This window comes from Gymnodraco acuticeps, unplaced genomic scaffold (assembly GCF_902827175.1).
Source record: "Gymnodraco acuticeps unplaced genomic scaffold, fGymAcu1.1, whole genome shotgun sequence".
Lineage (NCBI taxonomy): Eukaryota > Metazoa > Chordata > Actinopteri > Perciformes > Bathydraconidae > Gymnodraco > Gymnodraco acuticeps.
This window is the reverse complement of record NW_022990964.1, coordinates 245,243-271,776: the sequence shown is the minus strand read 5'-3', so window position 1 is coordinate 271,776 and position 26,534 is coordinate 245,243. Positions and strand designations below refer to the sequence as shown.

The 26,534-nt window shown below is 42.7% G+C and overlaps 4 protein-coding genes across 7 annotated transcripts in view; 2 read left to right on the top strand and 2 right to left on the bottom strand.

Moving 5' to 3' along the window:
* tprn (taperin) overlaps positions 1-12,600 on the bottom strand; it is a 31,162-nt gene extending 18,562 nt beyond the window's left edge. The window contains exon 1 of the mRNA XM_034235193.1: positions 10,284-12,600. Within this exon, the coding sequence (XP_034091084.1) occupies positions 10,284-12,413 (2,130 nt within the window). The 5' untranslated portion in view covers positions 12,414-12,600. The remainder of the gene's footprint in view (positions 1-10,283) is intronic.
* Positions 12,601-14,260: 1,660 nt separating this feature from the next.
* tmem203 (transmembrane protein 203) lies at positions 14,261-16,738 on the bottom strand. Of its 2 annotated transcripts, none has more exons than XM_034235188.1 (2): positions 16,621-16,738; positions 14,261-16,174 (listed from the first exon to the last, which is right to left on the bottom strand). In XM_034235188.1, the coding sequence occupies exon 2, from the start codon at positions 15,923-15,925 to the stop codon at positions 15,509-15,511; it is 417 nt and encodes a 138-aa protein (XP_034091079.1). In that variant the 5' UTR covers positions 15,926-16,174; positions 16,621-16,738; the 3' UTR covers positions 14,261-15,508. The 2 variants fall into 2 exon arrangements, with proteins under 2 accessions (XP_034091079.1, XP_034091080.1); XM_034235189.1 differs by having other exon boundaries at positions 14,261-16,170.
* Positions 16,739-16,977: 239 nt separating this feature from the next.
* Positions 16,978-23,345, top strand: alad (aminolevulinate dehydratase). 2 transcript variants are annotated; one of them, XM_034235184.1, is made up of 12 exons: positions 16,978-17,080; positions 17,784-17,909; positions 18,078-18,128; positions 19,004-19,100; positions 19,678-19,813; positions 19,914-19,997; positions 20,789-20,877; positions 21,431-21,486; positions 21,577-21,664; positions 21,747-21,833; positions 22,082-22,211; positions 22,841-22,899. In XM_034235184.1, the coding sequence occupies exons 2-12, from the start codon at positions 17,791-17,793 to the stop codon at positions 22,897-22,899; spliced, it is 996 nt and encodes a 331-aa protein (XP_034091075.1). In that variant the 5' UTR covers positions 16,978-17,080; positions 17,784-17,790. The 2 variants fall into 2 exon arrangements, with proteins under 2 accessions (XP_034091075.1, XP_034091076.1); XM_034235185.1 differs by lacking the exon at positions 16,978-17,080 and having other exon boundaries at positions 17,791-17,909; positions 22,841-23,345.
* Positions 23,346-25,376: 2,031 nt separating this feature from the next.
* The window catches only part of LOC117558806 (atrial natriuretic peptide receptor 2), a 76,210-nt gene continuing 75,052 nt past the window's right edge, over positions 25,377-26,534 (top strand). For both annotated transcript variants that reach the window (XM_034235203.1, XM_034235204.1), the window contains exon 1: positions 25,377-26,383. In XM_034235203.1, the coding sequence (XP_034091094.1) occupies positions 25,687-26,383 (697 nt within the window). In that variant the 5' untranslated portion in view covers positions 25,377-25,686. The remainder of the gene's footprint in view (positions 26,384-26,534) is intronic.

Below are 26,534 nucleotides of genomic sequence, written 5' to 3'. Positions count from 1 at the left end.
TTATGTGTTAACTGTGACCTATGAGTATTCCCTTTTGTTTTGTAGGCCCCGATACCATTATTTATTTAAATCCCAAATATATAAAAATAGGAAATGAAAAAAAATAAGAATATAGGTTTAACCAATGTTATTTAAATAATTAGCTTTCGTTGGTGTAAAAAAGGACACCTAAAATCGTATACTTTACAGTTATGAGTCATTACTCATTTGTGGAATGTATGCATGGATTCAAGCCTACGAGGTCCATCAAATATCAGTCCTTCAGGCTATCAGTGAACAAAAGTGTGTCAGAGAAAGGTCAGTGCACACTAGCTAAAACCACAGCACACCTACTGAAACCCCTGCAGCGTTAAAGTCAAAAACGTACTTGTGTAGGTGTTGTTCCTCATCACGTGGGATAAAATCATTCCAGCGTTTATGTTGAAACGCTTCCAACTATCCATGATCCCATCGCTGATACAACCGTGGAAAACTCATCGAGTGTAGGTGGGGCAAGCGAGTGGTGCAACATGTGAAAATCTGTGTTTACACTGCCATGTCTCAAGACTGTGTGAGTCGTAATTGTTGTAATAGTTTTCCTTTTGTAGCCACGTGTGTGTGTTTAATCCCCTCTGTGTTATCAGGGCTGGATTATCTGACTGTTAAGAAACCATGTGGGACGAGACACATTTCCAAAACTTATCAAAGAGCCGCAAAAAACCACATCAGCAGTGGAGACATTTGAATCCATATTTCATCCCATTTTGCTGATAAGAAGGATCTGGCACAGACTTATATGACACATTGTATATGTAAGGTGATACCGGCAGGGTGGAGATCGGAACATATCAGACTGTCAAAAAGGTGTGTCTGAAAGGCCAGTATCAGGACAGAATCCTACACTGGGTCAGGATCAGGGATATTCTCTGGTGGTAACCTCATTGGTAATATAAGGGTTTGTCCATCGTATCTACAATGTATTAACCTTAAGTGAGTGAAGAAGAGCCAATGGGTGTGTCTAACAATGATCCTAAAAGGGAGGCATGTGGTGCAGTGGGTTGTGCGTTTGTTAGGGTCACAGGTTCAAATAGGGCAGCTCAATTAATCGTATTTTAATCGCAATTACGATTTTGGCTTGCAACGATTATGAAAACAACATAATCGAAATAAAACGATTATTTTATTTTTTAATTTTGTATTGGTTTTTCAGTTGAATTATACTTAAAGGTCCGGGTAATCAACTATTAAGTAAATGGATAAACGTTTTTAATAATCGTGATATCAATTATTGACCCAAATAATCGAGATTATGATTTTTGCCATAATCGAGCAGCCCTAGGTTCAAACCCCACTGCAGTCAGCATGTCGTTGTGTCCCTGGGCAAGACACTTCACCCCAAAAATCCTTAGTTCAACTGGTCATGAAAGGCTGTCCACTCATTTGGACGTGAACTTTGGGACGGAGATGAGTCAATGATCGACACAGTTACAAGGCACCACATGCTAAAGATCCCAAATATGGTGGATGGTGTGCACATCCAGGACTAAAGCAGCATGAGGACGTCCTCAAAATTATGCAACAATAAAGATTTCTTGAGTTGTGCTTGCAATATTCAGAGTGGGGACAATTTATCTATTTAATTTGAATTATGTCACATAGGCAATATGTCCTTTCAGACGCCCTCGAAGTTGTACGCATTTTGTTTAGATGCCTGAAATAAGGTCTGTGGTTAACACAAGCTTGAAACATAAAACATGAAGTCCGCCTTCAGCTTAGCGCCGTGACATGATGTGGTTTGTTCATAGCCTAATGTTAGCCTTTTACTGTCCTTTGCATTTCAACTATTATAAAAGTGGTGTCAATGGGCGGAGATTATGCAATATTCTGAAATATATCCCGAAATATGTTCTGAATTTATTTGATACGAGCTAAAGGGCAGAAAATAAATGTTTATTTCCAAATAAAGCTGCAAGCTATTTTAAGATATGTTTACCTTGCTTTGTTGATATTGTGTGGTCGATCGTGAAATCCTATTCAATCCACATTGATGTTTCGCTACACTCCTTATGGAGAACATGGTAAACACTCACTGATAAATATCATCATATGAGCATGCTGCTATGCTAGCATTAGCAATTAGCGTAGGTAACCCTGTGCTCTTGCCTTGTAAGTACAGCCTTATAGGATAACTGGCTAGGCTCTAAATTCTAAGTTTGATTTGTCAAATGATGGTGTTGGTATCAATCACAACAAACGGTATCCATCGGGTTCTAATAACAACATCCTAAACAATAACATGGCCCAAGGAAGTGAATAAATAAAACATGCTTTGAGACTTTTTCAACCTTGCACTGAAATAACTGACCTTGGCTGGGGCTCATGAAAACGTCAGTCCTCTCTAAAGCATAGAGGGCTGTTTGGGTCTCCACCCACAGTAATAGTCATTTAGGTTTACTGATTACAGAACATGGCCGCCAAGAAACCCTTTCAAGCATCTCTACATGACGACATTTCAATTTGACACAGATTTTTCGTCAACTGCAAATCCACCAATGACAGAATCTACAATGTCAGCACTGATGTAACAGTGTGTGTGTGTGTGTGTGTGTGTGTGTGTGTGTGTGTGTGTGTGTGTGTGTGTGTGTGTGTGTGTGTGTGTGTGTGTGTGTGTGTGTGTGTGTGTGTGTGAGAGAGAGACAGAAGCAGTGTGTGTCCTTATCCTGAAATCCTAATGACAGGATAGAATGGCGACGAGTGGTGTTGCCCTGGCGACAGGCGCCATGGATATGCGACAAAGGGGAAACGGGAGAGTGGAAGTAGAGACAGACAGTCAGAGAGAGAAGACTGTAGGCAGTAAGACAGGCAGAGGTGTCATCGTTTGAACAGGAAAAAACAAATGATTGAAAGGGCATTAATGATTCAAAAATAGAATTATGATTTACATGCCGCACATCTCACGGCTGGGAAGAGGACTTGTTAAGCACCAACAGTCAAGTACTGTAGAATACACACAGTGTCCATAGAGAGAGTATTTGAATACGATTTACATTATACACAAGAAAAGCACCAGTTACAGCCCTAGACTACTAATAGAATGTGCATGTGTAACCGAGGAAAGAGAACAGGATGAAGTTATCAGGAATAAAGGCTTTACTAAAGATTATTTTATTAAAAAAAGGATGTAGCCCTCAGAAAATGGGGTAAAAAAACACTATAGCTATAAAAAGTCAGTGGCTTCTACCTGCCTCCGTCATCTACCCACTCTCTTTCCTTTTATAAACTTTAAAAAAGCCCCTTCTGTTAACATCCTCCGCTTTTAGTCTCCTCATCTTCTTACTCGTGCACTCTGCAAGACACTCACACACACACACACACACTGAATTAAACATGACTATGATAGTGGGGCTTTGCTGGCTGAATACTAATTACACTAACTTTGCAGGGTTGCACATGTGCCTGAGGCCTGTGTGTGTGTGTGTGTGTGTGTGTGTGTGTGGTGTGTGTGAGGAAAGCCTGCGAGTGTGTAGGGGTGTTTATGCAGAAATGAACCATGGTTGTGAGAGTGTGTGAGAGTGTGTGTTCACATCCTGCAGCCACAGAGCCCTCGGAAGAAATGTCAAGCTTGTGAAGAGGAAACCGCTCGTGACATCAGTCTAGCACATTTGAAATACAAGTGAAAGCAACGTTTTCAATGTAATCAGAAGAGCCATTTCTCGTCAAAGTTGTTTCATCTCTTTGAAGAGTAATGTTGGACACTAATGACTTGGTTGTTGTCAGATAGTAACTTGGCCCAAAAACAAACAAAAATTCATTTTCTATTTCTTAAATGTTGATTTACTTGCATGACTCTTGCCCTTTTTGGTTTGCAGGCATGTGGTTGAATGCACTTAGTTTCAGTTGCTTTGGAAAAAAGCTCAATATAAATGGATGAGAGTGTCTTACTGCTCTTACTGGCTTTATCTTTCAGTCACAACAGCTCTATTAAACCCACTTTAAAAGGCTCAGATATCAAATGGACAAAGTTAGAGAGTAGCCGGTGAACATAGGGAGAGTAGATTAAGAGCTACATATCTTCCTCTGGAGTTGTTAGAGACCAAAACAACGTTTATAGGACAGTAAATAAACCCTTTTAGTGCTGAAGTCATGATAACGTTTGTACCGTCTGGTGTGGGTATGTGTCTACAGTTGAATCACACCCTCTAACTAGAATCACTCTTGCAACTCTTATTAGCACATTAGCTAACTTTGTCAGGTATAGCTGTAAATATGTGGTAACATCTTATCAGATTGTCCATGTTGCAGCCTACAAAAATGAGCACTCGCAGATAAGGGGTCTAAACTTGACTTACATTCATCATGAAGACAGAAACACGATAACAAATGAAAGTAAATGCTCGATGTGTATATAGGCAACTGTTTGATTACACATGGTAATAAGGTCAATGTTGCGTTTAAGATTGTTGTGCTGCACTAAGTTGAAATGCTATATTCATTAATGCAGCCTTAAAACTATACATTAACAGAATGCAAATTCAATTTCAAACCTCATCAAACATGACTTGGTGCCTAATTATGTCGAAAGAATTTAGAATATAGACCCCCCCTCACTTCTGGATATATTTACAAACGTCTAAATTATCAGGGGAGTTTATTTCTGCTTTCTTATGTCTTTGGAGGGAAACATTTAAGATCTTAAAACAGATTTAGTTGTACAATTATTAACTAACTGAAAAGAGGGCTAGTTGTTAGTTTACTACTGTCACCGTTACTGTATAAAAACTCACTGTCCCAAAGCTATTTTGGAGAAACAACTCAACTTCCACACACTCCTAATCTGAAGCATGTCTCCTGTCTCTTCCCTTCAGCCTCAATAAAGAAAGAAAAAAAAGCACTCAGGGTAGTGGGTCGGTATTTACTTTGTTTGCTGGCTTAGCTTTTCAGGAAGTATGAGGGACTGAGATGGGGAATGTCTGCTCGCTCGGTGGTAAATAATTAAACACAATGGATTTTCCCACCTGTAGCCCAGGCGCGCAATGTAAATGTAGGAGTGTGCCCTTTCATTGGCCTTCCTGCGTTACACAGAGCTTTGACCTGTTTTAGGCTTGAGTATTTTTAACCTGCTGTATGCATAACATTTAACCTCAAGTGTGTTTCTAAACGCAGATTAAGATAATGACCTTCACATGCATGCAGTAGAGGAATGTACTCAATGCTGCAAAAGCAAAACTTTGATGTGTCTGGTGCAGAGGGAGAGAGGTAGGCCTTTCTCATAGAGCCCTTTTTAAAGAAATCTTCCATGTGTACTGTTTTTAAACTGCAGGTTTATTCATTTATTCAATCACGGCCATTATAGGCTGACAACATTCAACTAGAGAGGCAGAGGATTCATACGAGAAGAAATATCCACATTTACACATGTTAAAGAAAAACATTTTGAAAACTCAAATATTCTCTGAGCTTATGACTGAGATATTTTCTGAGATTTGCGAAGTCAAAAGTTTGTGTTGATTTTTTGTGGAAATTGACCATATTTGCACGGCTAGATTAGGTTCATCCAACCATGCAAAGGCGCCGCTGTTTGCCATGTATTACGCCTGCAGTGGTTGATCTAATCAAATGATACTTTGCACTTGCAATAAGGAAATACTCAGGATTTCTTCCCAGAAACACCATATCTAAGACATCTGTACTTTGAATAGTTGTGCTATGAATTGGGTCTATTCGGATGATAACAATGCACTGATTTGAATGAAGTGATATCTTTAGTACATCAGGAACAATAAAGCAATTTACAGATGAAGGATACCACTGTGTTTCAAACAGTCGCACCTCCGAACTAATGTGTGTCGCCTACCCTGTCTACAAGATGGGTTGTGGGGTGTTGATACAATCTTTCTTCTTCAACCGGTTTCTTGTATTATTTACGTTTGTCTCGTAATTTACCACCTCAATCGTAGAAATTATCACAGGTTTTTTCTTTTTTACTAAAGTGAGTACTATTGCTCAGTATATTTTAAATAGACATGCTTTCACACCTGTAGTTCGCTTCATTTAGTCCACAGAAAAAAACCAAAACAAGCATTAGGGAACACGCCTGTAACAAGTAACGTGCGCATGTGTTACCATGGTTACTAAATTACCTTGCATAGTATAAACAACTCGGACCACTTAGGACGACTGCTCCCACTAATTCTGTCCAATATACTCCTACTGCCTTATGAGATAGCTTCACGTAGCCATTAGCTAGATGGGATGGCCTTCATGGTGCAATAGCACTTAGCGGTAAGAAAACACTAAAAAAAGACAAATTAAGAGATTGATACAAAACCAAATCCCATAATTCCATTACACTAACAGCATCTGAATAATTATCCCTTTCAGTTTAACAATCCTCCACCAAAACGAATCATTATCCTGACAGAATGGTCATAATTACACATAAAAATGCTGCAGCAGTTTAAACCATTAGAGTGGTTGGTCTGTGTGAATGAGAACAGTGGAAAAAGACGGCAAAGCTCATCAAATCTCTCCCTCTCCCTCTGGATGTTGTGCTGACAAACACATGGGTCTGTCTCCCTTTCCCCATAATAACCAGTCAGAGGGAGCAGGCACTTCAAAAACAAACCACTCCACCCCCTCCTGGTTGTTGCACTCTTTTGAAGGAGAGTGGCAGTGTCTACCACAAGGACATTTGAAAACTGATCAAGTCAAGAGAGCCCATTCCAATCAAATCAGACCAAGAAAAGTGAGTCGATCCTGGCCTGTGCATTACACTCGGAAGCCTGAGACGATTTTATGCAAATTGCGGGAATGATGCGGTACGAGAAGCTGCATTTGACCTACATAACGCTTCCACAATTCTTTCCTCAATAGAGAGGAGGGGATCACAGGAAGATGGGAGCGAGGGGAAAGGCCTTATTAACCACCACCTCACAGGAATAAAGCAGTGCACCGTGGGTAGAGGAAATAGACAAACAAAGCAGAGTGGTGCTTGTGGAGCGAGAGTACATGAGACTGTGCTGGATGTGGTCCAGCTTTCAGCAACAGCCTTGAAAGAGTTCAAAAATAAGAACATGCATCAAGAGAGCGTGGATAGAGTGAAATATTTTTGGGGAGGAAGAGTTGATGATCTGCTTTGGTTAAGTTCTCAAGTACTGACGTGCATGTGGAACATTCTTTTACGGCCAAGTTTTCTCATAAAAAATGGTTTGCTGGAAAAAGAAAGCAGAACAAAAAAAAAAAACAATCTCCAGAGCAGAACGCTGAGCGGAGGCCATTCTCAGAGGCTGCTCTCACACAGAAGCACACAAATTCCGCACAAATTATACAGGCCAGGCCAAGCCTCGATGCTTTTGTAATTGCCAGTGCAGCCCTGCCCGGAAAAAGAAAAGAAGTAGAACAAAATATCTGGTCCTTGATGATGACCGAGAAAGAGTGGACGGACAACAAAAGCAGAATGTGTTTGGTGTGTGAGAGACATGGACAAAAGACAGGATGTGGTCATGTCTTATGGCCACAGTCCCTGGTGTTCTGCATGCAACACATGCACTAAAACCAGGTCGCATGGGTGAGGCTCGACACAAGTCAGCAGCTGAAATATCCGTCATTATAAAGTCATGATTTGCAGGCGAAACCCGCGGAACTTTGTTTTAAATTCTTGTCACGTACCTAGAGTTTATCCTGCCAAAAAGCAAAGCTCAATTACAAGGAAGTGAGGAGAAACTGCTTCACAAACTCCCATTTAAAGCAATTGTGTGACAATAAAAAAAGCATTTTGGGTTTGAGTGTTTACCGAGTACTAAGGATGTTTGAGAGGTTTCCAGGCAATATGATAGCTAACAGACTTTCAGTCCTAATACTAAAGCTATCAAGCGAGCACAGCAAGTCTCAGTAAAGCCTTTTGATTTGATCAAATAATCCAAAGTAAAAGGTTTCAATTCAAGACATTGGTGTAAATATAATAACCTAGAGGAATTAAAGAGTACCGTCCAGACCTGGTCAGAAAAAATATTTCATTCACGCATCATTCCATTTGGTCACTGTGTGCACCTTATACAATCTTGAGTAGTTTTGTGCCAGAGTTGTAAGAGGTGTTTGGATATATTTAGAGGGCAGAGGATTACAGCAGACCAGGTCCAGGAAACAGGACTGCAGGCCAACGTCTAAGAGGCTACTGACACACCGGCCTACATTTTAAAGCTGCCAAAGGGCTCTAAATATTTGGCATTAGAGGTGATGTGGTGTTTTTAACTCACACGTTGTGATGTAACTGGTGCTGAAAACATTTCCTCTTTGGCTGACAGAGTATGACATGCTTAGAGGAAGGGCGAGGGATGATATGAGGCTGGACCCAGGATGCTGTGGTTCCCTGCACCACACCCGGAACTATCGCGATGCTTCAAAGATGTTTTTTATTGGGTTGAAAAAGGCTGAGATCTTTCTTTGGCATTCAATAATTACGTAAACATATTGAAAATAATGTTTGCCACTCAGGCTGATTCCGAGCTGAACGCAGCCTGCAGCAACCTTTGAAACATTCTGTGGTATCTAATTAATCCCTAATGAAAAAGGAGCACTTTGCAGCCAGACCTTCGCCGAGCAAGCACCAGCTATCTGATTATGATTGTAAGAAAACTGTGATGCCCCAAACACAAACTTTGTTATCATTTCATTATGATTTAGGACCAGGCCTGGGAATATCTCAGTTTTGGGCCAAAACACAGATGAATTCAACCGAAAAATAACCAATAAATATGTTCCTCGTAGAGTGTGAGACAAGCTGGCTCCAAACCCCGAGCCAAATCCTCAGAAATGAATACAGTCTTGGTGAGATTGTTCAGTCAATAGGCTTGGAGGGGCACCTAACACAATAATGCACTCTTTGACAAATAACATGCCTTTGTGGGACGGCGATCCGCAGCAGAAAGCGCTGTGTGTCGCTCCAAGTGGCTGTGTAAACACACCCTTTTAATCCACTTAGGCGTCAGGCCTGAGCGCAAGTCAAGTGATGGGCAGGGAGATTTAGAGCAGCAGACAGACTCACTCGCCACCTCGCATGCAAATAAGTGTGAGGATTTACCCGTGTGGCTTGACTCCTTAAAAAAAAGCACAGGTTACTGGTGTGCTTGGTTTGAGAATAATTAAAAAACGCAAGACAACCAGAGACTTTACTTCCCTGTGTGACGTTTGGTTACTAAATTTAGATCAGAGAAAGCTTTCATGATCCCCCAGGGGAGATTTGGCTACGCATTAGATTGTAAGGACACAATAATATTCCTACTGTTTGCTGCAGTGATGTCGTGCTTAGGGATGGGTATCGTTTGAAATTTATCGATTCCGATTTCGATTCCGGTTCTGCTTATCGATTCCGGTTCTTATCGATTCCCCGTTTCGATTCCAAAATTGTAAAATAAAGAGGTCAAACGTTTAGATAACAAAAATATATTTATTCTTAAAAGCTTTAACTGAAATTGTTACTAAAAAATATACATGCAATACAAATGTATTGCACAATAGCTGTGCTTTATTTTAACTGAGCTATGCCTGTGGCAAGCTATTAACAGGCATTACACTTTGCCTTTTCTTTTTCTTTTTTAGTGTAGTGGAGCCTCACTTCAGAGTGTTTACCGCGACCTATCTTTGGTGTTATGAAGTGACTGAGCTCGTGAAATGTCTACGGGAGGGCGGGGGGGCATCGCTGCGGGGCAACTGTGGACCTCTGTCGCCTGTCAGCGCAATTTATATGATGCCGTTTAAAAAAATGAAGGGCGGTGCCGGCCGTCAGCGTACCGAGCCGGCCGTCAACGGCCCGCTGACGACCGGCCGTTCTGTGATTCTCCAGGTCCGCCCTGTATTCCACCGGGTCACCGCAGCACCGCGGTGCAGACGGACCCGCTGGAATACAGGGTCTACCCCGTTTAGGAACCGTTAAGCAGAACCGAAATTGTGTATTTTGTATGGGTACCCGGTACCCGGCATTTTCTTATCGGTTCTCATCTGGAACCGAGTTTCGGTTCCCAACCCTAGTCGTGCTGCTTATTTCCATTAAGAACAATAATCTATCAATTATGGCAGCAAATAACGATTATTTTCATTATGAATGAATCTGTGTTTTTGATGAACTGATTTATGGAAAGTGTTACAACATGCCCATCACAAACTCCCAGAAGCGAATGTGATGTCTTCACATGTCTAGTCTGCCAGATGGCCTAAAACCCAAATATATTCAGTTTACAGTTATTTAATTAAGAGCCGCAAATAACTTGTGGAAGAAAACAACAGTTTGGTTCCGTTAATGCTCTCACCTTCTTCCCCGTGGAGCCCGTCTTGGAGATGCAGGACTTTGCGAGGGAAAGGTACCCACCGATGACCTCGATCTCCTCCACAGCAGGGTAGCGTTTCTTCAGCAGGGAGCCCAGCTGAGCGTAAGGGGCCTGTGGGGGTGTGGACGCCAGGGGAGCCTCACTCGAGGCCTCCTGCTGGGGCTCAGGGGAGCTGGGCTGGCCCTCGGCCTCCACCCTACGCTTAGGGACCACGGTGAAGGTGTTCCCCTTTCTCCTCTGCCCCATGGGGCTGGGAGCAGGGACATGCTGCTTCTGGGGCTCCACTTCAATGTCATCTATGTTCGTTACAGGCAACTGATCCACAGGAGGTTGTTCTGGAGCTGGGGAGGGGGTAGAAGGGACAGGTGATGGGGCTGGGGAGTCTGACAGATCCGGATGAGAGGTGGGTGAAGACGGGACAGGGGGAGAAGAGGAGGGGGATGACGGGGCAGGAGGAGAGAAGGGAGCTGGTGTTGGAGCAGGAGATGAAGGTTCGGAGGTTGGAGGAGGACTTGTGGCAACAGAAGGAGATGAAGGCTTTGAAAGCCTCTTCAGCCTCTCTGCTTCCTTCTCCTCCAGCAGTTTCTCCTCAGTCCTCTTCGAGGGTGACGAGGTTGGCACTCCTGGTGTGGACACCTCTGCCACTCTGTGGGAAGGGGAAGACTTGAAAGGGCTGGACGGTGCAGGACTGTCTGTTGCATTTGAGGCAGCAGGACGCCGCTTGGGAATGACTGTGAAGGAGTTACGGGACTGCAGGCGCAGGTTAGCGAGGGCCCGTGCCTGGGTGTCCCCATCAGGAATACGATCGAGGTCTGGCTTTGGAGAGGGACGGATTTCGAAGTCAGATGAGGAGCGAGACACCTTGAATGAGATTGGGCTTGAGGGGGGCTCAGCACGGACACGACGGGTCTCTGGGGAGCATGGCACCTTGGGTTTTGGTGACACCTCAGAGCCTTCCCAGTCCCTCTCTCTGATGGGCTTGGTTTGGGCCCTGTCTGGCTCATCTCCAGGGCCTCCACTCTCCGCAAACCGCTGACGGAAAGGAGACACAGGTAGAGTTGTCCCAGCAAGGCGCTGGGGGCTGCCCAGTTCAGAGAAAGCAGGCTGTGGCTTTGGTCTGGAAGACGAGGGACTCTGGAAGACAGGCGATGATGGCTGGCTGCTGACCGACGGGCCTTGCCTGACCTTTGGCACCAGATCTGGCTGTGGCCTGGACCAGAGTCGTGGCCTGCTACTGGCACTACAATCCAGGTCCAGCAGATTCTCTGTGCTGCGGGACTTCTTTTGCAGCTTCCCGTAGTTGCAGTCAAACTTCTGCAGCATCCGGCTAACCCTGCCCTGACCCTCACCTGTCTCATATGATGCAGACTCATGATCAGGGCGGCCCAGAGTGCTCAAGTTCTCCTCACTCTTGCTTAACGTGGTGTCATAAATGACCACTTCCTTGGCCCTTATCTCAGTAATAGCACTCCCTCTCCGGTCCAGGAGGTCGTTCAGGGAGCTGTAACTACTGACACCGTAATTACTGACACCGTTTGTGTGCCATTTGGACCCGCTTTGTGCCCCTCCAGCTTCCGGAAAGTAATCCGGGTCCGACTCAATTATGATAATATTGTCTGCACGTATAGTCCGTATACCGGGTACACTGCCATACAGCTCAAGGATGTGCTGGACCGGACGGGCGGTGTTTTCTCGGTCCTGTCGCCGCCTCCGCTCCTTCTCCAGCTTAATGAAGGGGTTCTCCTCCAGGGGGCCCAGGCTCTCTTGCAGCACCAGGCTCTCCTGTCGGGTGTACTCCCTCGGTGTCGTCCTCTCCGTGTCCGTCGGCTCTTTGTTGTTGCCGAAGTGTTGACTGGCTGTGGTGATGGTGTAGCTCCGCCCGGACCCGCCGCTCGGTCCGCTGCCGGTGTTACCGTTCACATTTCCCGTCTGCTCACCGTTAACTCGCTGCGAGCCCGCACTGACGGGGCCGGTCTCCGCGGCACCGGCTCCTCCAGACCCGCCGCCCTTCGCCTTCCTCCTCTCCAGGATTTCTCGCTTCCAGGCCGGCATCCTCGGGCTCTCTTGTCCGGGCTCTTGGCGGACGACGCGTACCTCTCCTCCGCCAGACATTGCGGAGTAAGGGGGGAGACGAAGAGGAGAGAGGCAGGCTCTGAGGAGGTTTTGCCGCGGTCCGGTGCGGCTACAAAACCTGTATCCTGCTCTGACTGTACCTGCACCACCTTTCACCGCACACTCACACACATCCCTACCGTCTGTTATTTCTCCCCTCTCCCTCTGCTTTTTCACTCACTCTCCTCTCTCCACACAGCCCCTGAACGCGGCCCCGCCCATCTGCAGAAGCACGAGCGGCTTCGGCAGTCCCATCCGCTTCCTGATTGGTCGTTATTGCTGCGGGACACGCCCCTCCCTCTCTATATACAGCTCCGTGCAGAACGTCACACGTTGACGTAAACCACTCCCGTTTCTATTGTTGACTGGGCAAGGAAGGCCTGTCAATCAGAAATGCTGCGTTCAGGTTCAATCCGCCACTCCCGTTTTTGTGTTACTATATTTGTGCTATCACTGTGTCATGTGTCGTTTATTGAGGGATTACATATAGATTAGTCGTCAATTGTGTGTATTACTCATACTCATTCATTAAAGGTTTAATTTTAGTGAGTACTAGTTGTTTGATTACAATCCTCACAAAGCCGTTCATTCACCTAGCACATTAGAAACGTAGCCTACTAAATATTATTACTCCTAAAATCTGTATCCAGTTTCCATTGTGGTTGTCCTATGACCACTGAATTGTGACCTTTCGTGATTCCTCCTCTTTTTTTTCCTAATCTATGATATCCCCAAAATGTTCCAAATGCATTGGGGTATGTTGGTAATTGTAGAGTTTTCCCTGTAGCCAGTTTTGTAGTTTAGGGATCTTATAGCTATCAATTGTTATTCGGCTGTGATACATTGGGAGTATCCAGTGTAGGGTGGTGGCCGACGATTGTTCAGTCAGCATTGCTGGTGATGCCACCTGTCGATAATCCGGCTGCAGTAAACACAAGAGCTGAGAGGTAGCACATGAATCAGCACTTAGAGGTCTATTATTGGGAACTACAAGCGATCACTGTCCTTCATCAAACATTTATCACCGAGCCATAATTAACAACAGCAAGACGGGGGGAGAACTTAATCAAATGCATAAAATAAATAGGTAAACATTTACCTTTGTCTGCTCCTCCAATTTGTTTTACAGAAAACCAAGGAGAATGTTTAAATGTGCATCAAATGGGTTTTAATTATATCACACTGATACACGTGTATACCTTATTAGCACTGCATTTGGAACAAAGCTCAGGAATTATAATTACATGAAATACACCCGTTATTCGTCCCCAATGCTGTTTAAAGACATTGGTATTTAATTTGGTTTAAAACCTGAAAGCACTTATTTATTTACTTTATTTGTAGTATTTATTCTTATAAATGTAATTGGCTTTCAATATTTCATATGTATTTATATCACTTGCATTGTGCTGATATTGTTTACCTTAATATCTTTTGCACATTTCCTTTGTCTTTAAAAAATAAAACACATACATGTGTCTGAATAGGATATTTCATTTGGGCTGTAACGTAACAGTTTGAATCTGTATATTACATTGGCAAGACATCCCAATCCACTGATCTAAACCTATCACTCAAATGTCTACAAGCAAATACAATGCTGATTATATTTGACAGAACCAAGATAGAAGTATGGCATATGCAGTGATGTATTTTCTTGAAGTAATTACGACAAAACACGAAGAGGAAATACTTATATAAAGGCAAATACAACCTCTTTTTTAAGTATGCTTTGAAAACAGTATTTGTAGCCTAAAAAGGTTAAAAAGAATACATTGTTATACACGCCGCAGTGGCGCCTCCTGGTGGCCAGGTGGACCACAACATCATAATTGGAACACATTGGATACATGTTGATGGTTTATTTACATGTATATACAGAAGACAATAAAAGGTGCAATAACAAGAACATAAATAAGATTTGGTGAATTTCCTTCAAAAATCAACATATACATATGACACAATATTTCACATAGGGAATTACTTTTAAAATGAGGCCTTGAACACATGCAGTCCATACACACAGCAGGATCGAACTCACATCACGTACATTACATATAGTACAAATAAACAGCAATATTCAGGGAGACGTGTGCACACAGTGGACTTCTTGTACAATGAGAAGCTTCAGAAGCAGCTTCCTGCCTTTCAGACCATTCCCACTGATGGAAGTGACACGCTAGGCAACTCTGGGGTGGGACTCCCTATAAACAGGCCACAAAGTGAGACGCATGATAATAAACCAAATTTAGCTGGCAAGCAATTTCTTCTTGTGGGTGAAAAAGCAAAAACAGCTGTCGCAACTCCTTGAGCTCTGTTACCCATCACAGGTGCCCAAAAGGGGCCCGGGGCATTACAGCCTTTCGGTTCTTAGATGTTTATTACATTTACATGTGTTGTGTGCACATGTGCATTAAAACATATCTATGGTATACATTTTCCTTATGGCTCATTGTCTATCATTGATTGCACAATGTAAAAGGCACAGCTTGTCCCAAATACACATGTACTACTATAGGACCCCTTTGTATCCGTACAAGTATCAAAAATGCAAAGTCAGATTTGACCCTGATGAAAAAAGGACTGACGTACAATATTTTACATTTTACTTCCATTCAGTCTTCAGAATCAACTAAAGGTTCCCTAAAGGAATTGTTACTTTTAATTATGTTTACATGGCCGAAATAATTATTCATTTATTTACACTCACCAGGTTTTAGTATGAGGCTTTGTTCGTCCAGGATTACAGAAAAGCTATTGACCCGATTTTTTAAAAACCAAGGGACGGATCTTTTTCCTTTTCACTTATGGCAACGGCTTTTTTTTTGTTTTGATTACCATGGTGCAGCTACAACAGCTTTCACTTTTCACTTATGCTAGTAAGATGTTTTGCTCATGTTTAAGCAATTAGGAGCACAAATGTAATCAAACTGTATTTTGGACCTGTTTTGGGATTGTTTTTATAGGAGAAAATAAAGATAGCGATGAGCCAAAAGCAAAAAGACACCATTGTAATGCTTTAAATCTCTAATGGCAGAAAAAGATTGCTTTCTCTTCCCGTTTGGTTGTTGATGTGAACCACTAATTGCTTCTCTTCAGTTGACGCGGCACGCTCGAATCATCAGCAGCTGCAGCAGGATGAACAGCGGCGAGACGATGAGGCCGAACCACAGGTCTCTGGCCTGCTCCTGCTCCGCCAGCTTCTGACAGAGCAGCACCTCGCACACCAGCTTCAGGCTGAGCACCGTCAGCACCCAGAGGAGCCGCAGCACTGCCAGGCGCTTCTCGTTCTCCTGGTAAAGACGGATGGACACAATGGCCGTGAAGTAGGTGCTGAGGCCGTCGGCGGCGAACAGCGGGACGAACACAAGCCACCAGCTCAGCGAGGGGGTGAACATGTCAAATCGCAGAGCAACCAGCATGCTGAATACCAGCAGAGCTAGCAGGTGGAGGAAGAGTTCAAAGGTGGCAAAGCCCAGCCACTGGACCAGTTCCCTCAGGGAGAACAGCATGGCTGAGGACAGCAGGGTCTTCAACCAGGGACGGACTGACTGAGGACGGCCGAGTCACGCACTAGGCAGCCCTGGTTAGGGGCCAAATATTCCAGAGTTAGGGTGGAGGTCAGAAGTCACTGCTTATGCCTGGAAATGGAGAGGTGCTGCAGAGATGACCCACTTCACTCTTAGCTACATCTTCAAATCCAAAACTGAGGAGGATGATGATCTGGGAGGTGTCTGCAGAAGGTCCTCTGGAAACCCTTCCTTATGTAAAATAAAGAACACATAACATTAGAAAATCGGATAGAGTGTGTCACATCTGAAAGAAAGAATCAAAAACACCCCGCATTGTCTGTAACGTAGTGTAGACAGGGCCCATGTCACATCTTACTGAATTAGTAAACAGCTAGTGAAGATAGGCAGTGATTACACATTTCTCCCTTATGTCATCACATTGTCATCTCAATTTTCAGAAGGACTAGCCTCACGTAGAAACCAATTGACTATCTGAATTAGAAATGATACATTAACATTACATATTAGCGTTACAGATCGAGCTACTGTACATCGATGATACAGCCAGTAGCCGATCCTTTCACTACAATGCTAGCTAATGACAGTCAGAGATGATACAGTCCATGTTATTACCAGCACAACACACATAAAGCCTTATACAACATCTGTTTCATTGTGACCACACTTTACTTTACCTTAATAACAGTCGGAAGTGTTTTCCTCCATCCAGCTGAAAGCGAAATTGTTTAGTACATAAGGCTAACAAACGGCTACTATCGTAGCTTCTTCTCTTGTCTCGCCTACTGAGAAAACATCGCGAGAAGAGAAACTCGGATTTTACGGTGGCCGGAAGGGACGGATTTTGGTTTATGAGCAAATATTTGCAATATCACCCCTTATTTTACAGCGTTATGTGAGTATAACAAGTAGAAATTCCACCTGTTTTTTGGGGGAGATAATAATAGATATACAACAAATGTAAATATATACATTTTTGGTTGGTTTCTTTATATTAGGCTCAATATATAGATACATCTCCGGTCTCTAGGTGGCAGTAGTGAGGTGACACTTCAACCGCAAACAGTCGGGTCAAAACCGAAGAAGAAGAAACACTGTTCGTGTGAAAAAGTGTGGAGGAGTCATTCTGATTCACAGGTAATTACAATGTCTTAATGTTGTATTTCTGTCGTTTTTATTTATATTTGTGTATTGTAGTATTACATATTGAATACATACGTTGCTCTGGGTTATTGCTTTAACACCCTCCGTACATTGCAATGTTATTTTCCCGACCAAGGTGACAAATGAAATGTTGTAAAAGTAACTCAACCTGTTCTGGTTAAAAAGCACACGAGCACACAGGCGGTGAAAATGTTAAAATAACACCCATTAAAGTTAAATGGCAATTACACAACCGTCATTACTGATGTGTTTCATGCTAAAAAAAAAAGTAAACTGCTCCGTAAGAATAATGTTTTTCATCTTAAAGTTACAGTTTGCCATGTAAATCTATCACTTTGCTCGGGAAGATATTCGTTATTGTGCATTAAAGCATTGCTGCAAAGTTAAGACAAAGCATGTGCATGGAGAACAAAGTGGTAAACATTGCCTTTGGGACTAAAAGCTTTCTATTTAATATCATTTGAAAACCTGCAGCCTGCTTTGTGTGCAGTGAGGTGGGTCTAAGCTGGTGTTTAGAGAAGCAGCATCACGCATGCCTGCTCACATTTAACGGTGAATTAGTTGTGTTGAAGCAAAAGAGTGTGCGAGTGGTATTCTGACTGATGTCCAAACAGAACCGGACCTGTTCCCTGTTCCCACGTTCTGTGTTGTTTCACTAATAATCCCTCTGTCTCAGGGTAAACATGCAGACACCAGCAGAGTCCATCATCCACAGTGGCTATTTCCACCCAACGCTCCGATACTGGCAGACCTGTGCTGCTGATATAAGACCTGACAACCTCATCTACCCCATCTTCGTCACGTAATTGCAATTTGTTCTCCTTATTTGACATGAAAAGGCTGAAATAAACAAGTTTACATAGTCAACAACAATGGACTTTTCCCCACAAGGAGTGAAATATAATGCAACATTTTGTAATGTTACGCTTAACTGGTTTTAATCTTGGTCCTTTGTCTCTTTCTCCTACAGAGACAGTGCAGATGCAGTGGAGCCCATTGGTAGCCTGCCGGGACAGGCCAGGTAAGAGTCATTCATTTATAGCCATCCCATAACTGAATTGACACAACACCCATTTTTCTAAACAAATGTTTCTGTTTGTGTGTTGTTGCCTTGCTTTAACTGTAGGAGTTACATTTAAACATAATTCAAAAGACACACACAGTTAACCCTGCAGTTGTGAACAAACTCAGGGTGTTGTCTTCAGATAAAATCAGTCAGGCAAGGCGGACCCAGAGCCAAACACTGGAGCTGGACTGAGATAAGGAGACAATCCGTTAGAGCTTTTTATTCCTCACAACAAAACCGAACTGCAAACGCTCCTTTGTGTTAAGGGTCCTTCTGAATTACATCAACAGGGACTGCACACTGTTCCTGTTTGAAATGTAACATTACGTTTCAATAGTTCAGTTTCTAGTCCCTTGAATATATATATTTTCAATTTGTTGTTTTAGGCATTCCCTGTTTTGATACAAGGTTCATATAGAGCTGGGCGATAATTCAATATCATATTTTTTTGTCTTTAATTTGAAAGTATCGAGATCAATTATTTATTGAGATATCATGATACACAATTAAGTTGTCTAAATTGATAATACCAAGCACAAACTAACTCCAATTTCTCAGATAATGTCATCCGAAATATTTTGATGGAATACAATTTGAAGATTGCGATTTTGTTTTAACATCATACTTTACTTTACCACTTGGTTTGAGGCCAATGTAACAACCAGTGTAAAGTTCATTTTGCATTAACGTTCTTTTCATTTTTTAAATGTTTAATTCACACATAAAAAAACATAAGTATTTGGATTCATTTCCTCAAAAAATATGAAATGAGCTATATTGGGATTTACGCCTAACCCTAAAATGAATATGATCTGTATTTCCATCCACAGATATGGGGTGAACAAGCTGGAGGGAATGCTGCGGCCTCTCGTGGAGAACGGCTTGAAATGTGTGCTGATATTTGGTGTCCCTGCTAACTTAGAAAAGGTATGGAAGACTAAAAGATGTCCCAAAGACATGCTAAACAACTTGAATGAAATGCATGTCTTGCCTTTTTGTCAACATTCATCTTAAGGAAGTGGTTAGTAGAAATGTAATATTGCCAAGTCAATCTATATCTAATAATGGTTTTCATATGTGTATTACACTGGTAAATGAGAAACCCAGCCCCTGTACCTTGACCTGAGTGCAAAAGTACAAGGCCTTAATAAGGAATTAGCCAGTTATAAAAATGTATGATATGGACAAAGATTCAAAGGTTTTATTATCATACACATAAAAGCTACAGCCCCACCAACAGTACAATATACTTGAGACATAAAAAAAGGAAATAATAATAGTGCAATAAAGAAGTTGAGCCTTATCATTAAATATAGTTGGACCTCACTCATATCTTGTGTTGATATTGAAAGAAATCCCTGCACAGATGTTCCACAATCTGGAGGAAATCCCCCTTAGAGGGTGTTGCTTTTGCAATACGGATGCGAAGGGGCATCAAAGCTGCTTCTTCACCATCTCTGTAAAGAAGCAGGTCTTCTTAACACACTCTGTGATCTTCCCTCAGGACGACAGAGGCTCAGGCGCGGACACGGACGACACGCCGGCGGTCCTGGCGGTGAAGAAGATCCGCTCTTTGTTCCCCGAGCTGCTGGTGGCGTGTGACGTCTGCTTGTGTCCTTACACATCACACGGACACTGCGGTTAGATTATCTCTATTTCATTTGACTTAAAGAGCAGAGAGAAATAACGGCATGTATTTACATTTTCTTACTACGTTTATTTTCTGTTATTTTCCTGCAGGTATCCTGAACGATGACGGTACTCTGAACAATGACGCCAGCGCTCTGCGTCTGGGAGAAGTGTCGCTGGCGTACGCTCAAGCTGGTAAACATGTTTCCACACGTTTTTATTTATTGATCAAGACTTTATCATCGCCTATGATCATTCACAACTATTTTTAGAGTAGGTCTACAACTTAGGGATTTTGGCTTTTCAAACATTCTTTATGTAATTATGGGGATTTTAATGAAAGGAAAACATGTTTAATTGTGTTCACCTTTGAAGGAGCCAGAACTACCATCATGTTTGTATTCTGGGATTTATTGGTGGTAAGCATTAAAGGTGGGGTCGGTCATTTTGGAGAAACCAGCTCGAGTGCGCTAGAATTTGAAAATACACAGCCGGAACAAATCTGCCACTTCCTTACAGAGCCCCTCCTCCAACACACACGAACGCGCACATGACCAATGAGGGCACGAGATAAGTTTGTGCACAGATGGAAGGCTGACAAGCAGGTAGGCCATCCAGTTATTTTAGCCGGGCCGGCTAAAATGATTGGTCGTGCTTTTTACAGCACTACGGCTTCCACAGATGACTTTTTTCTATGGATTTTTTGTCAAAGCACTTCAGATATTCATTGCTATCGGGATGTTAAGAGCATTCCATGGAATATAACAAAAAGTGTATCTCGAGCCGCTTTCCCAAACGTACCTACCCCACCTTTAAATAGTTTACTTTCCAATTGTTTTTTTGTTTAAATAAGGAACAAAAGCTTGATACCGGTTTTGTTTTTTTAGACTAAATAATTAAATTTGACGAATTCAACTCTGTCAGTTTGGTCAGTCATGACAGTATATTGGTGTGTTCCCTAATCATGTTGTCATGTTGCTCTGCAGGCTGTCACATAATCGCTCCCTCTGATATGATGGATGGAAGAGTCAGAGCCATTAAACGAGCCCTGATATCCAACGGGCTGGGAAACAAGGTACATTACTTTGAATCCCTGGAGAAGAAAGAAACTTGTACAAACTAGGAAATCAAGAAGCCCTCACAAAAAGTAATCAAGGTCTAACAAGTTCTTACTATATAAATGATTCTTCTAAAACAGCTGGAAATGTACTCACCCAGGAGTAAACTGTGAGTTTGTTGGGGACTATTTTTAGTGGCTGATTAATACACATTACATTACATGTTCGACACTGTTATCCAAAGTGACTTACATACTCAATACTGTGGACAATCCCCACAGGAGCAATTTGGGGTGAAGGACAACGACATGCTGACTGCAGTGGGGTTTGAACCTGTGACCCCCTGATCCCAACACCAAGGCTCTAGCCACTGCACCACATAAAATGCATACACATTTTGTACAACTGTCTGTGTGGGATTGAGTCCAAATAAATTGCAATGTGTGTTCATTACAGTACATACCAAGTACAACAGTGTAGCTCACTGATGTTTCTATAGCAACAATAGAGCTTTACGGCACAGAAAGAAGAAATATCGGACTCTAATATTCACATTTCTCTCTTCTCCAGGTTTCAGTGCTGAGCTACAGTGCAAAGTTTGCCTCCTGTTATTATGGTCCCTTCAGGTGAGGAAGCGCTAGATCAGGCGTAAACACATCATTGAAATATCACCATAAAGCGGGATAAACGTCAGCTCTCCACTGTGTTGCTTACAGAGACGCTGCTCAGTCCAAACCTGCCTTTGGAGACAGACGCTGCTACCAGCTGCCTCCTGGAGCCAGAGGCCTCGCGCTGAGAGCTGTGGTCCGTTTATTTGTGTGTGCTTTGAAGATTCAGGGTTACAGATGCAGCTGCAGGAGATCTCACTGTTGTTATATTTCTACAGGAGCGAGACGTGAAAGAAGGAGCTGATATGCTGATGGTGAAGCCGGGTCTGCCTTATCTGGACATTGTGAGAGAAGTCAAGGACAAGGTCTGTAACTACATCCAATCAGAATCAGAATACTTGTCCAGCATGATAAAAATAAGGTCAATAAAGAAAAAATCCTGCATTTGTGCAATTCAGAAAACCTGCTCTGTTGCTTAAAACACAAATGAGAATGTCCCAGAAGCATATTTCGCAAAATGTCAAGAGATACTTCCTTTAAAAGTGTCCTTGTGCCTTGTTGAGGAAGTGTCCTCCTTGTAAGGACTCTTTGTTTGTCCCTCATTGTCTCTCAGTTCCCCAATCACCCGCTGGCGGTGTACAACGTGTCGGGGGAGTTTGCCATGATGTGGCACGGAGCGCAGGCCGGAGCCTTCGACCTGCGCGCCGCCGTGATGGAGGCCATGACTGCTTTCCGCAGGGCAGGTAAGAAGGAGGAGGTGGGAGTCAAACGTCCCTGGGTTCCTGAAGTAAATGAATACCTATGTACATTAAAGCTGCGGAACTTTAACGTATGTTGTTACATCCTGGCCAAATGAGTTAACATAACGCCTGCCGTGGAAAACTTTCCATATCTCACAGTCAACTGGACTTGTTGTTATAAGTGATGCATTTTACATGAATCAGCCAGAGATAAAGGAGACAGGAAGAAAAGAGAGACCACAACGACAGAGTAGGAACTAGGAGTATGACGAAAACTATGGCAGATAATCCTAAAAAAACTCCAAGAAAAGTTTCTGGAGTGGACGCTCCTGATTAAAAGAGATACTCAGCATTCAGTTGAAGGATTAAAGTCAACAGAAAGAGACTGTCGGCTGGCACAAACATGAATATTGGCAGATGAAGGGGGAGATAACATTCAAGCTCTATCATTATGCCCCATTTACAGTGTTTGTGTAATTCCTCTTTCTGCCAGAAGGGGGAGACACAGTTCCACACTGCAGGTTTAAAATGCATTTGTGTTCCTTGTTATGGATATACTGAATGTTATTGTTAGTCACTTTTAAATGTAATCTGGCTATATGCTAATAATGTCTCCATGCTCTGTGATGCAGGTGCTGACATCATCATCACCTATTTCACACCTCAGCTGCTCAGCTGGCTGAAGGAGTGAAGAACGACGATCTGAGAGCAAATCCTGGATGGACCTAGAGACCGACCAACACACCTCCTTTTAAAAATGTCAAAATGAAAACTCAATCAAGCACAGAGCTAAGCTAAATCAAATGGATGAAATGTATGAGAACATGTTAGGCCTGTTTGTCTTTTCTGTTTAGCTTTGATATTTAAATATCAGTATGCACATGTTCACCTGTGTGACTTGTGTCTTTCATGTCTGTTAAAGCTTTTAAAGGGCTGAACACTGAGAATGTAAAAGCTATGTTTCCTAGCAGGAACTGTCTCATGTGTGTGAGTGTGATCAGCATTCAATCAAGTCATTTCTTAACTAATGTGATTATGGAGGTACTTGTATGACTCGTGAGCAATAATCTGATATGTTCCTGCTGCCTCAGTTCAAGCACTCCCCTAAAGAGGGAATAAAATCATTCAGAGCTACAAGTGAGAGTGGGTTTTTATTTGTTCACCTTTAGGCATGCTGGGTAATGCATCACCTCTTTACTCTTTGTTACAACTTAAGCCACGCTTTATTAAGACCTTTCTGCACTTCCTGTCACATGGTTTTTCATAAGCAAACATTGATATCGTTGCTGCTATATAGGCTGATTCTACACACATTTAAAGTAGATTAGCTGTTTTATTGTCCTTATATGATCCGGAAAAATTAACGCTTGGGTTTTAGACGTGTTTAATACTAAGGATGTATTAATTATACGTAATATAAATTAAGAAATTAGATTTTACACCATTGTTATAATTTCTTGTATCCGAATACATTTGTTTTTAGACCTTACATTTTTTTCCCCGTGTTATTCAAATTGCCTTTGCCAGATATTTACTTATTTATATTACAATAAACACATATATTCTGTATATTAAGGCACATAGATAGTTCTCATTGAAAACATATAACCAAAAGCACATATAAAAGTCTACTATTCATACAAAGTATACAAGTATAATTAAATGCACTTAATACAAAATATGTTTAAAAAAATAACACAGTCAAGTGCTTTTAAGGATTTAAGTACTAGCAAATACAATTGTTAAGAACATAAAATAGGATTGTTGCAGGTCAAAACCTGCTTACATTGATTACATATTTAATATAATTGTATCTGACATCTGAGAGATTCCAGAAAAGCTTTAATACGATGAATCATTTCCGCTTAATTCAAGGTGCTGCTGTGTGGGCGGGGGCCGTTCTGCAGCTGCACGGTGAAGAGAAGACACACAAACAGCATCCTGTGAATGTGCTGTATGTCTCTGGATATGCTCCACATTTCTTTAAAAACACCCTTTCAGATCTTTTAACAACAAGCAAGGGCGATGATTCACTCATCAAGTTACAGTCCGTTAAAGAGCAGGAAGATGTGACCCCCAAACTGACCTCTGACCTCTCTGGAGACATGTAGGCGGCGTGATGGGTTCAAATCACATTTTAGTTGACTGGATTATTATATATAATTATAAACTCAATTATACATTTTAAAAAGTGTCCATTTCACAGGGGTAACTAGTCAAATGAACAATGGCTGACTTCCAGCTGCTTCTGTTTTAGGATCCGGTATTTATTTATGTTTTGAACTTTGCACATTCCTTGGACAATTTTGCACATTTCTAAAAACTACACCACTTCTAAAAACTGCAGACCCGTTTTTTTTTATTTTAAAAGTACAAGACATGTTTCAAAGGATCTCCTTGTTCGAAATGAATTTTTCTGCCAGGCAACTTTTTTATTTTAATTCACAAAAACATTTGCAAAACATTACATATTTTTATAGAATTGTTTCCAAGTTAAATGCATTATTACTCTTTTGTTTATTTGTCTTTAAATGTCCACATTTCTTTTTCTATTGTCTTATGGCTTTCCTAAAACTCCATAAAATAGCAGCAAACACTTGCTAAAAAACATGTTTAGAAAACTACACCCTTAATGATCCCCAAATTCCTCAACAGTTATTATGGTTATTACGCACTGGTAACTGTAGCAGGTTTATACCTTATATATACAGTCTATACTGGTCAAATGGCAGGCAGGGGGCGACTCACGTCCGTTTTAAAAGCTTTATTCATCCACTGCAAAAAACAGGCATAATATTTTTACATTTAATTATATCCGTCTCTCTTTGATTTATTGTCACATTTATCCCTAAACATGAACAACTTGCCACTATGTCAACACAGGAACCTCTTGTTTCCAAATCAATTTTATTTGTGAGTTTGTCTTAAGAAACACAGATGTCATTCAGGTTCTGCCTTTAAGATAATCAATCTTTCATTTTTTAATCAGCACAAATAGGTTCTACACTGACTTGATCTCAATTCGTCTAAAGAAGCACATTAGGTCACATGTTTACCTGAGTAATACTTATTTTAAACCCAATGGTCAGATGATTAATGGACTTTTCTTGCAGTGTGTGACGTGCGGGGGCCGAGCTGAGGGCTGCTCTCATTTAAGTTGCAGTCATCTGGATGGATGTTATCACTCTCCGGGAGCCTGTCAGTGGAGCACCGTGCTGCGCTGGAGAAGTCTCTTTTGGAAGTATACGGGAACTTCACTCACCGTGGATTTACGCAGCGGAGACGCATGGCACCGCCGGACTGGCACGACAGGATGATACCTTTACCGACTTTTAACGTTTGAAATAAAGAGAAACAGAGAGTGGGGGAAGACGGACACTTATGGTGTGGTGTCAGGGTACCACAGCCGGCCGTGTCTCCTCTCCAAACCGTGCGTACTTTCGTTTTGGGGGTTTGTTCCAAGCGGCTAGGACACGACATGGGATGCAGAAGCGCGCGGGGATGCTGCCTGCTCCTCGCGCTGTCCTGCTGCCTGCTCCCGGGCTGCGGAGGTAACATTACGGTTGCGGTGATGCTCCCGGACAACCACGAGAAGTACCCGTGGGCTCTGCCGCGCGTCCTCCCGGCCATCCTCATGGCGAACGAGGACCTTCACGGCAAACACGGGCTACTTCTCGGTCGCCACATCAACATCCTAAACTACAGCACCGAGGACCCCATCAAGGGATCGTGCGCCGAGAGCAGGGCGCAGGTCGTGGCCGTGGACGCCAAGCTCTACATCCGCCCGGACGCCTTCTTTGGACCCGGGTGCGTGTACCCACTGGCCTCCGTGGGGCGTTTTGCGTCCCACTGGAAACTCCCGCTGATCACCGCAGGAGGACCGGCGTACGGCTTCGACAAGCGGGACGAGTACCGGACCATCGTGCGCAGCGGGCCGTCCACCACCAAGCTGGGGGACTTTGCCAACGTCCTGCACACGCACTTCAACTGGACGTCCCGCGCCGTGGTGATCTTCCACGACTTGCGGCATGACGACCGGCCGCACTACTTTCTGTCAGAGGGGATCTACCTGAACCTGAAGGAGGAGATGAACATCACGGTGGAGGCCCAGCCGTACGGGGACGACCTGAAGTACTACAAGGAGCATATTAGTTTCATGAAGGAGCGTGGGAGAAGTAAGTCCATGCTGAGGGAAAAGCGATTTAAAGTTGTGGCAAATTACGCATGACACACTGGTGGTTATACAAATGCGCATGCATATTGTGTCTATATCCCCTTAAAAACAATGTCATTGTTTTATTTTATCTATTTCATAGGCTATCTTTT

Excerpts from the sequence above, each read along its gene's own strand:
- tmem203 (XM_034235188.1), bottom strand. The coding sequence starts at position 15,925 with ATGCTGTTCTCCCTGAGGGAACTGGTCCAGTGGCTGGGCTTTGCCACC.
- alad (XM_034235185.1), top strand. The coding sequence starts at position 17,791 with ATGCAGACACCAGCAGAGTCCATCATCCACAGTGGCTATTTCCACCCA. Across the intron at positions 18,129-19,003 it reads AGCCTGCCGGGACAGGCCAG|ATATGGGGTGAACAAGCTGG; the intron begins GTAAGAGTCATT and ends TTCCATCCACAG. Across the intron at positions 21,487-21,576 it reads TGTTATTATGGTCCCTTCAG|AGACGCTGCTCAGTCCAAAC; the intron begins GTGAGGAAGCGC and ends TGTTGCTTACAG.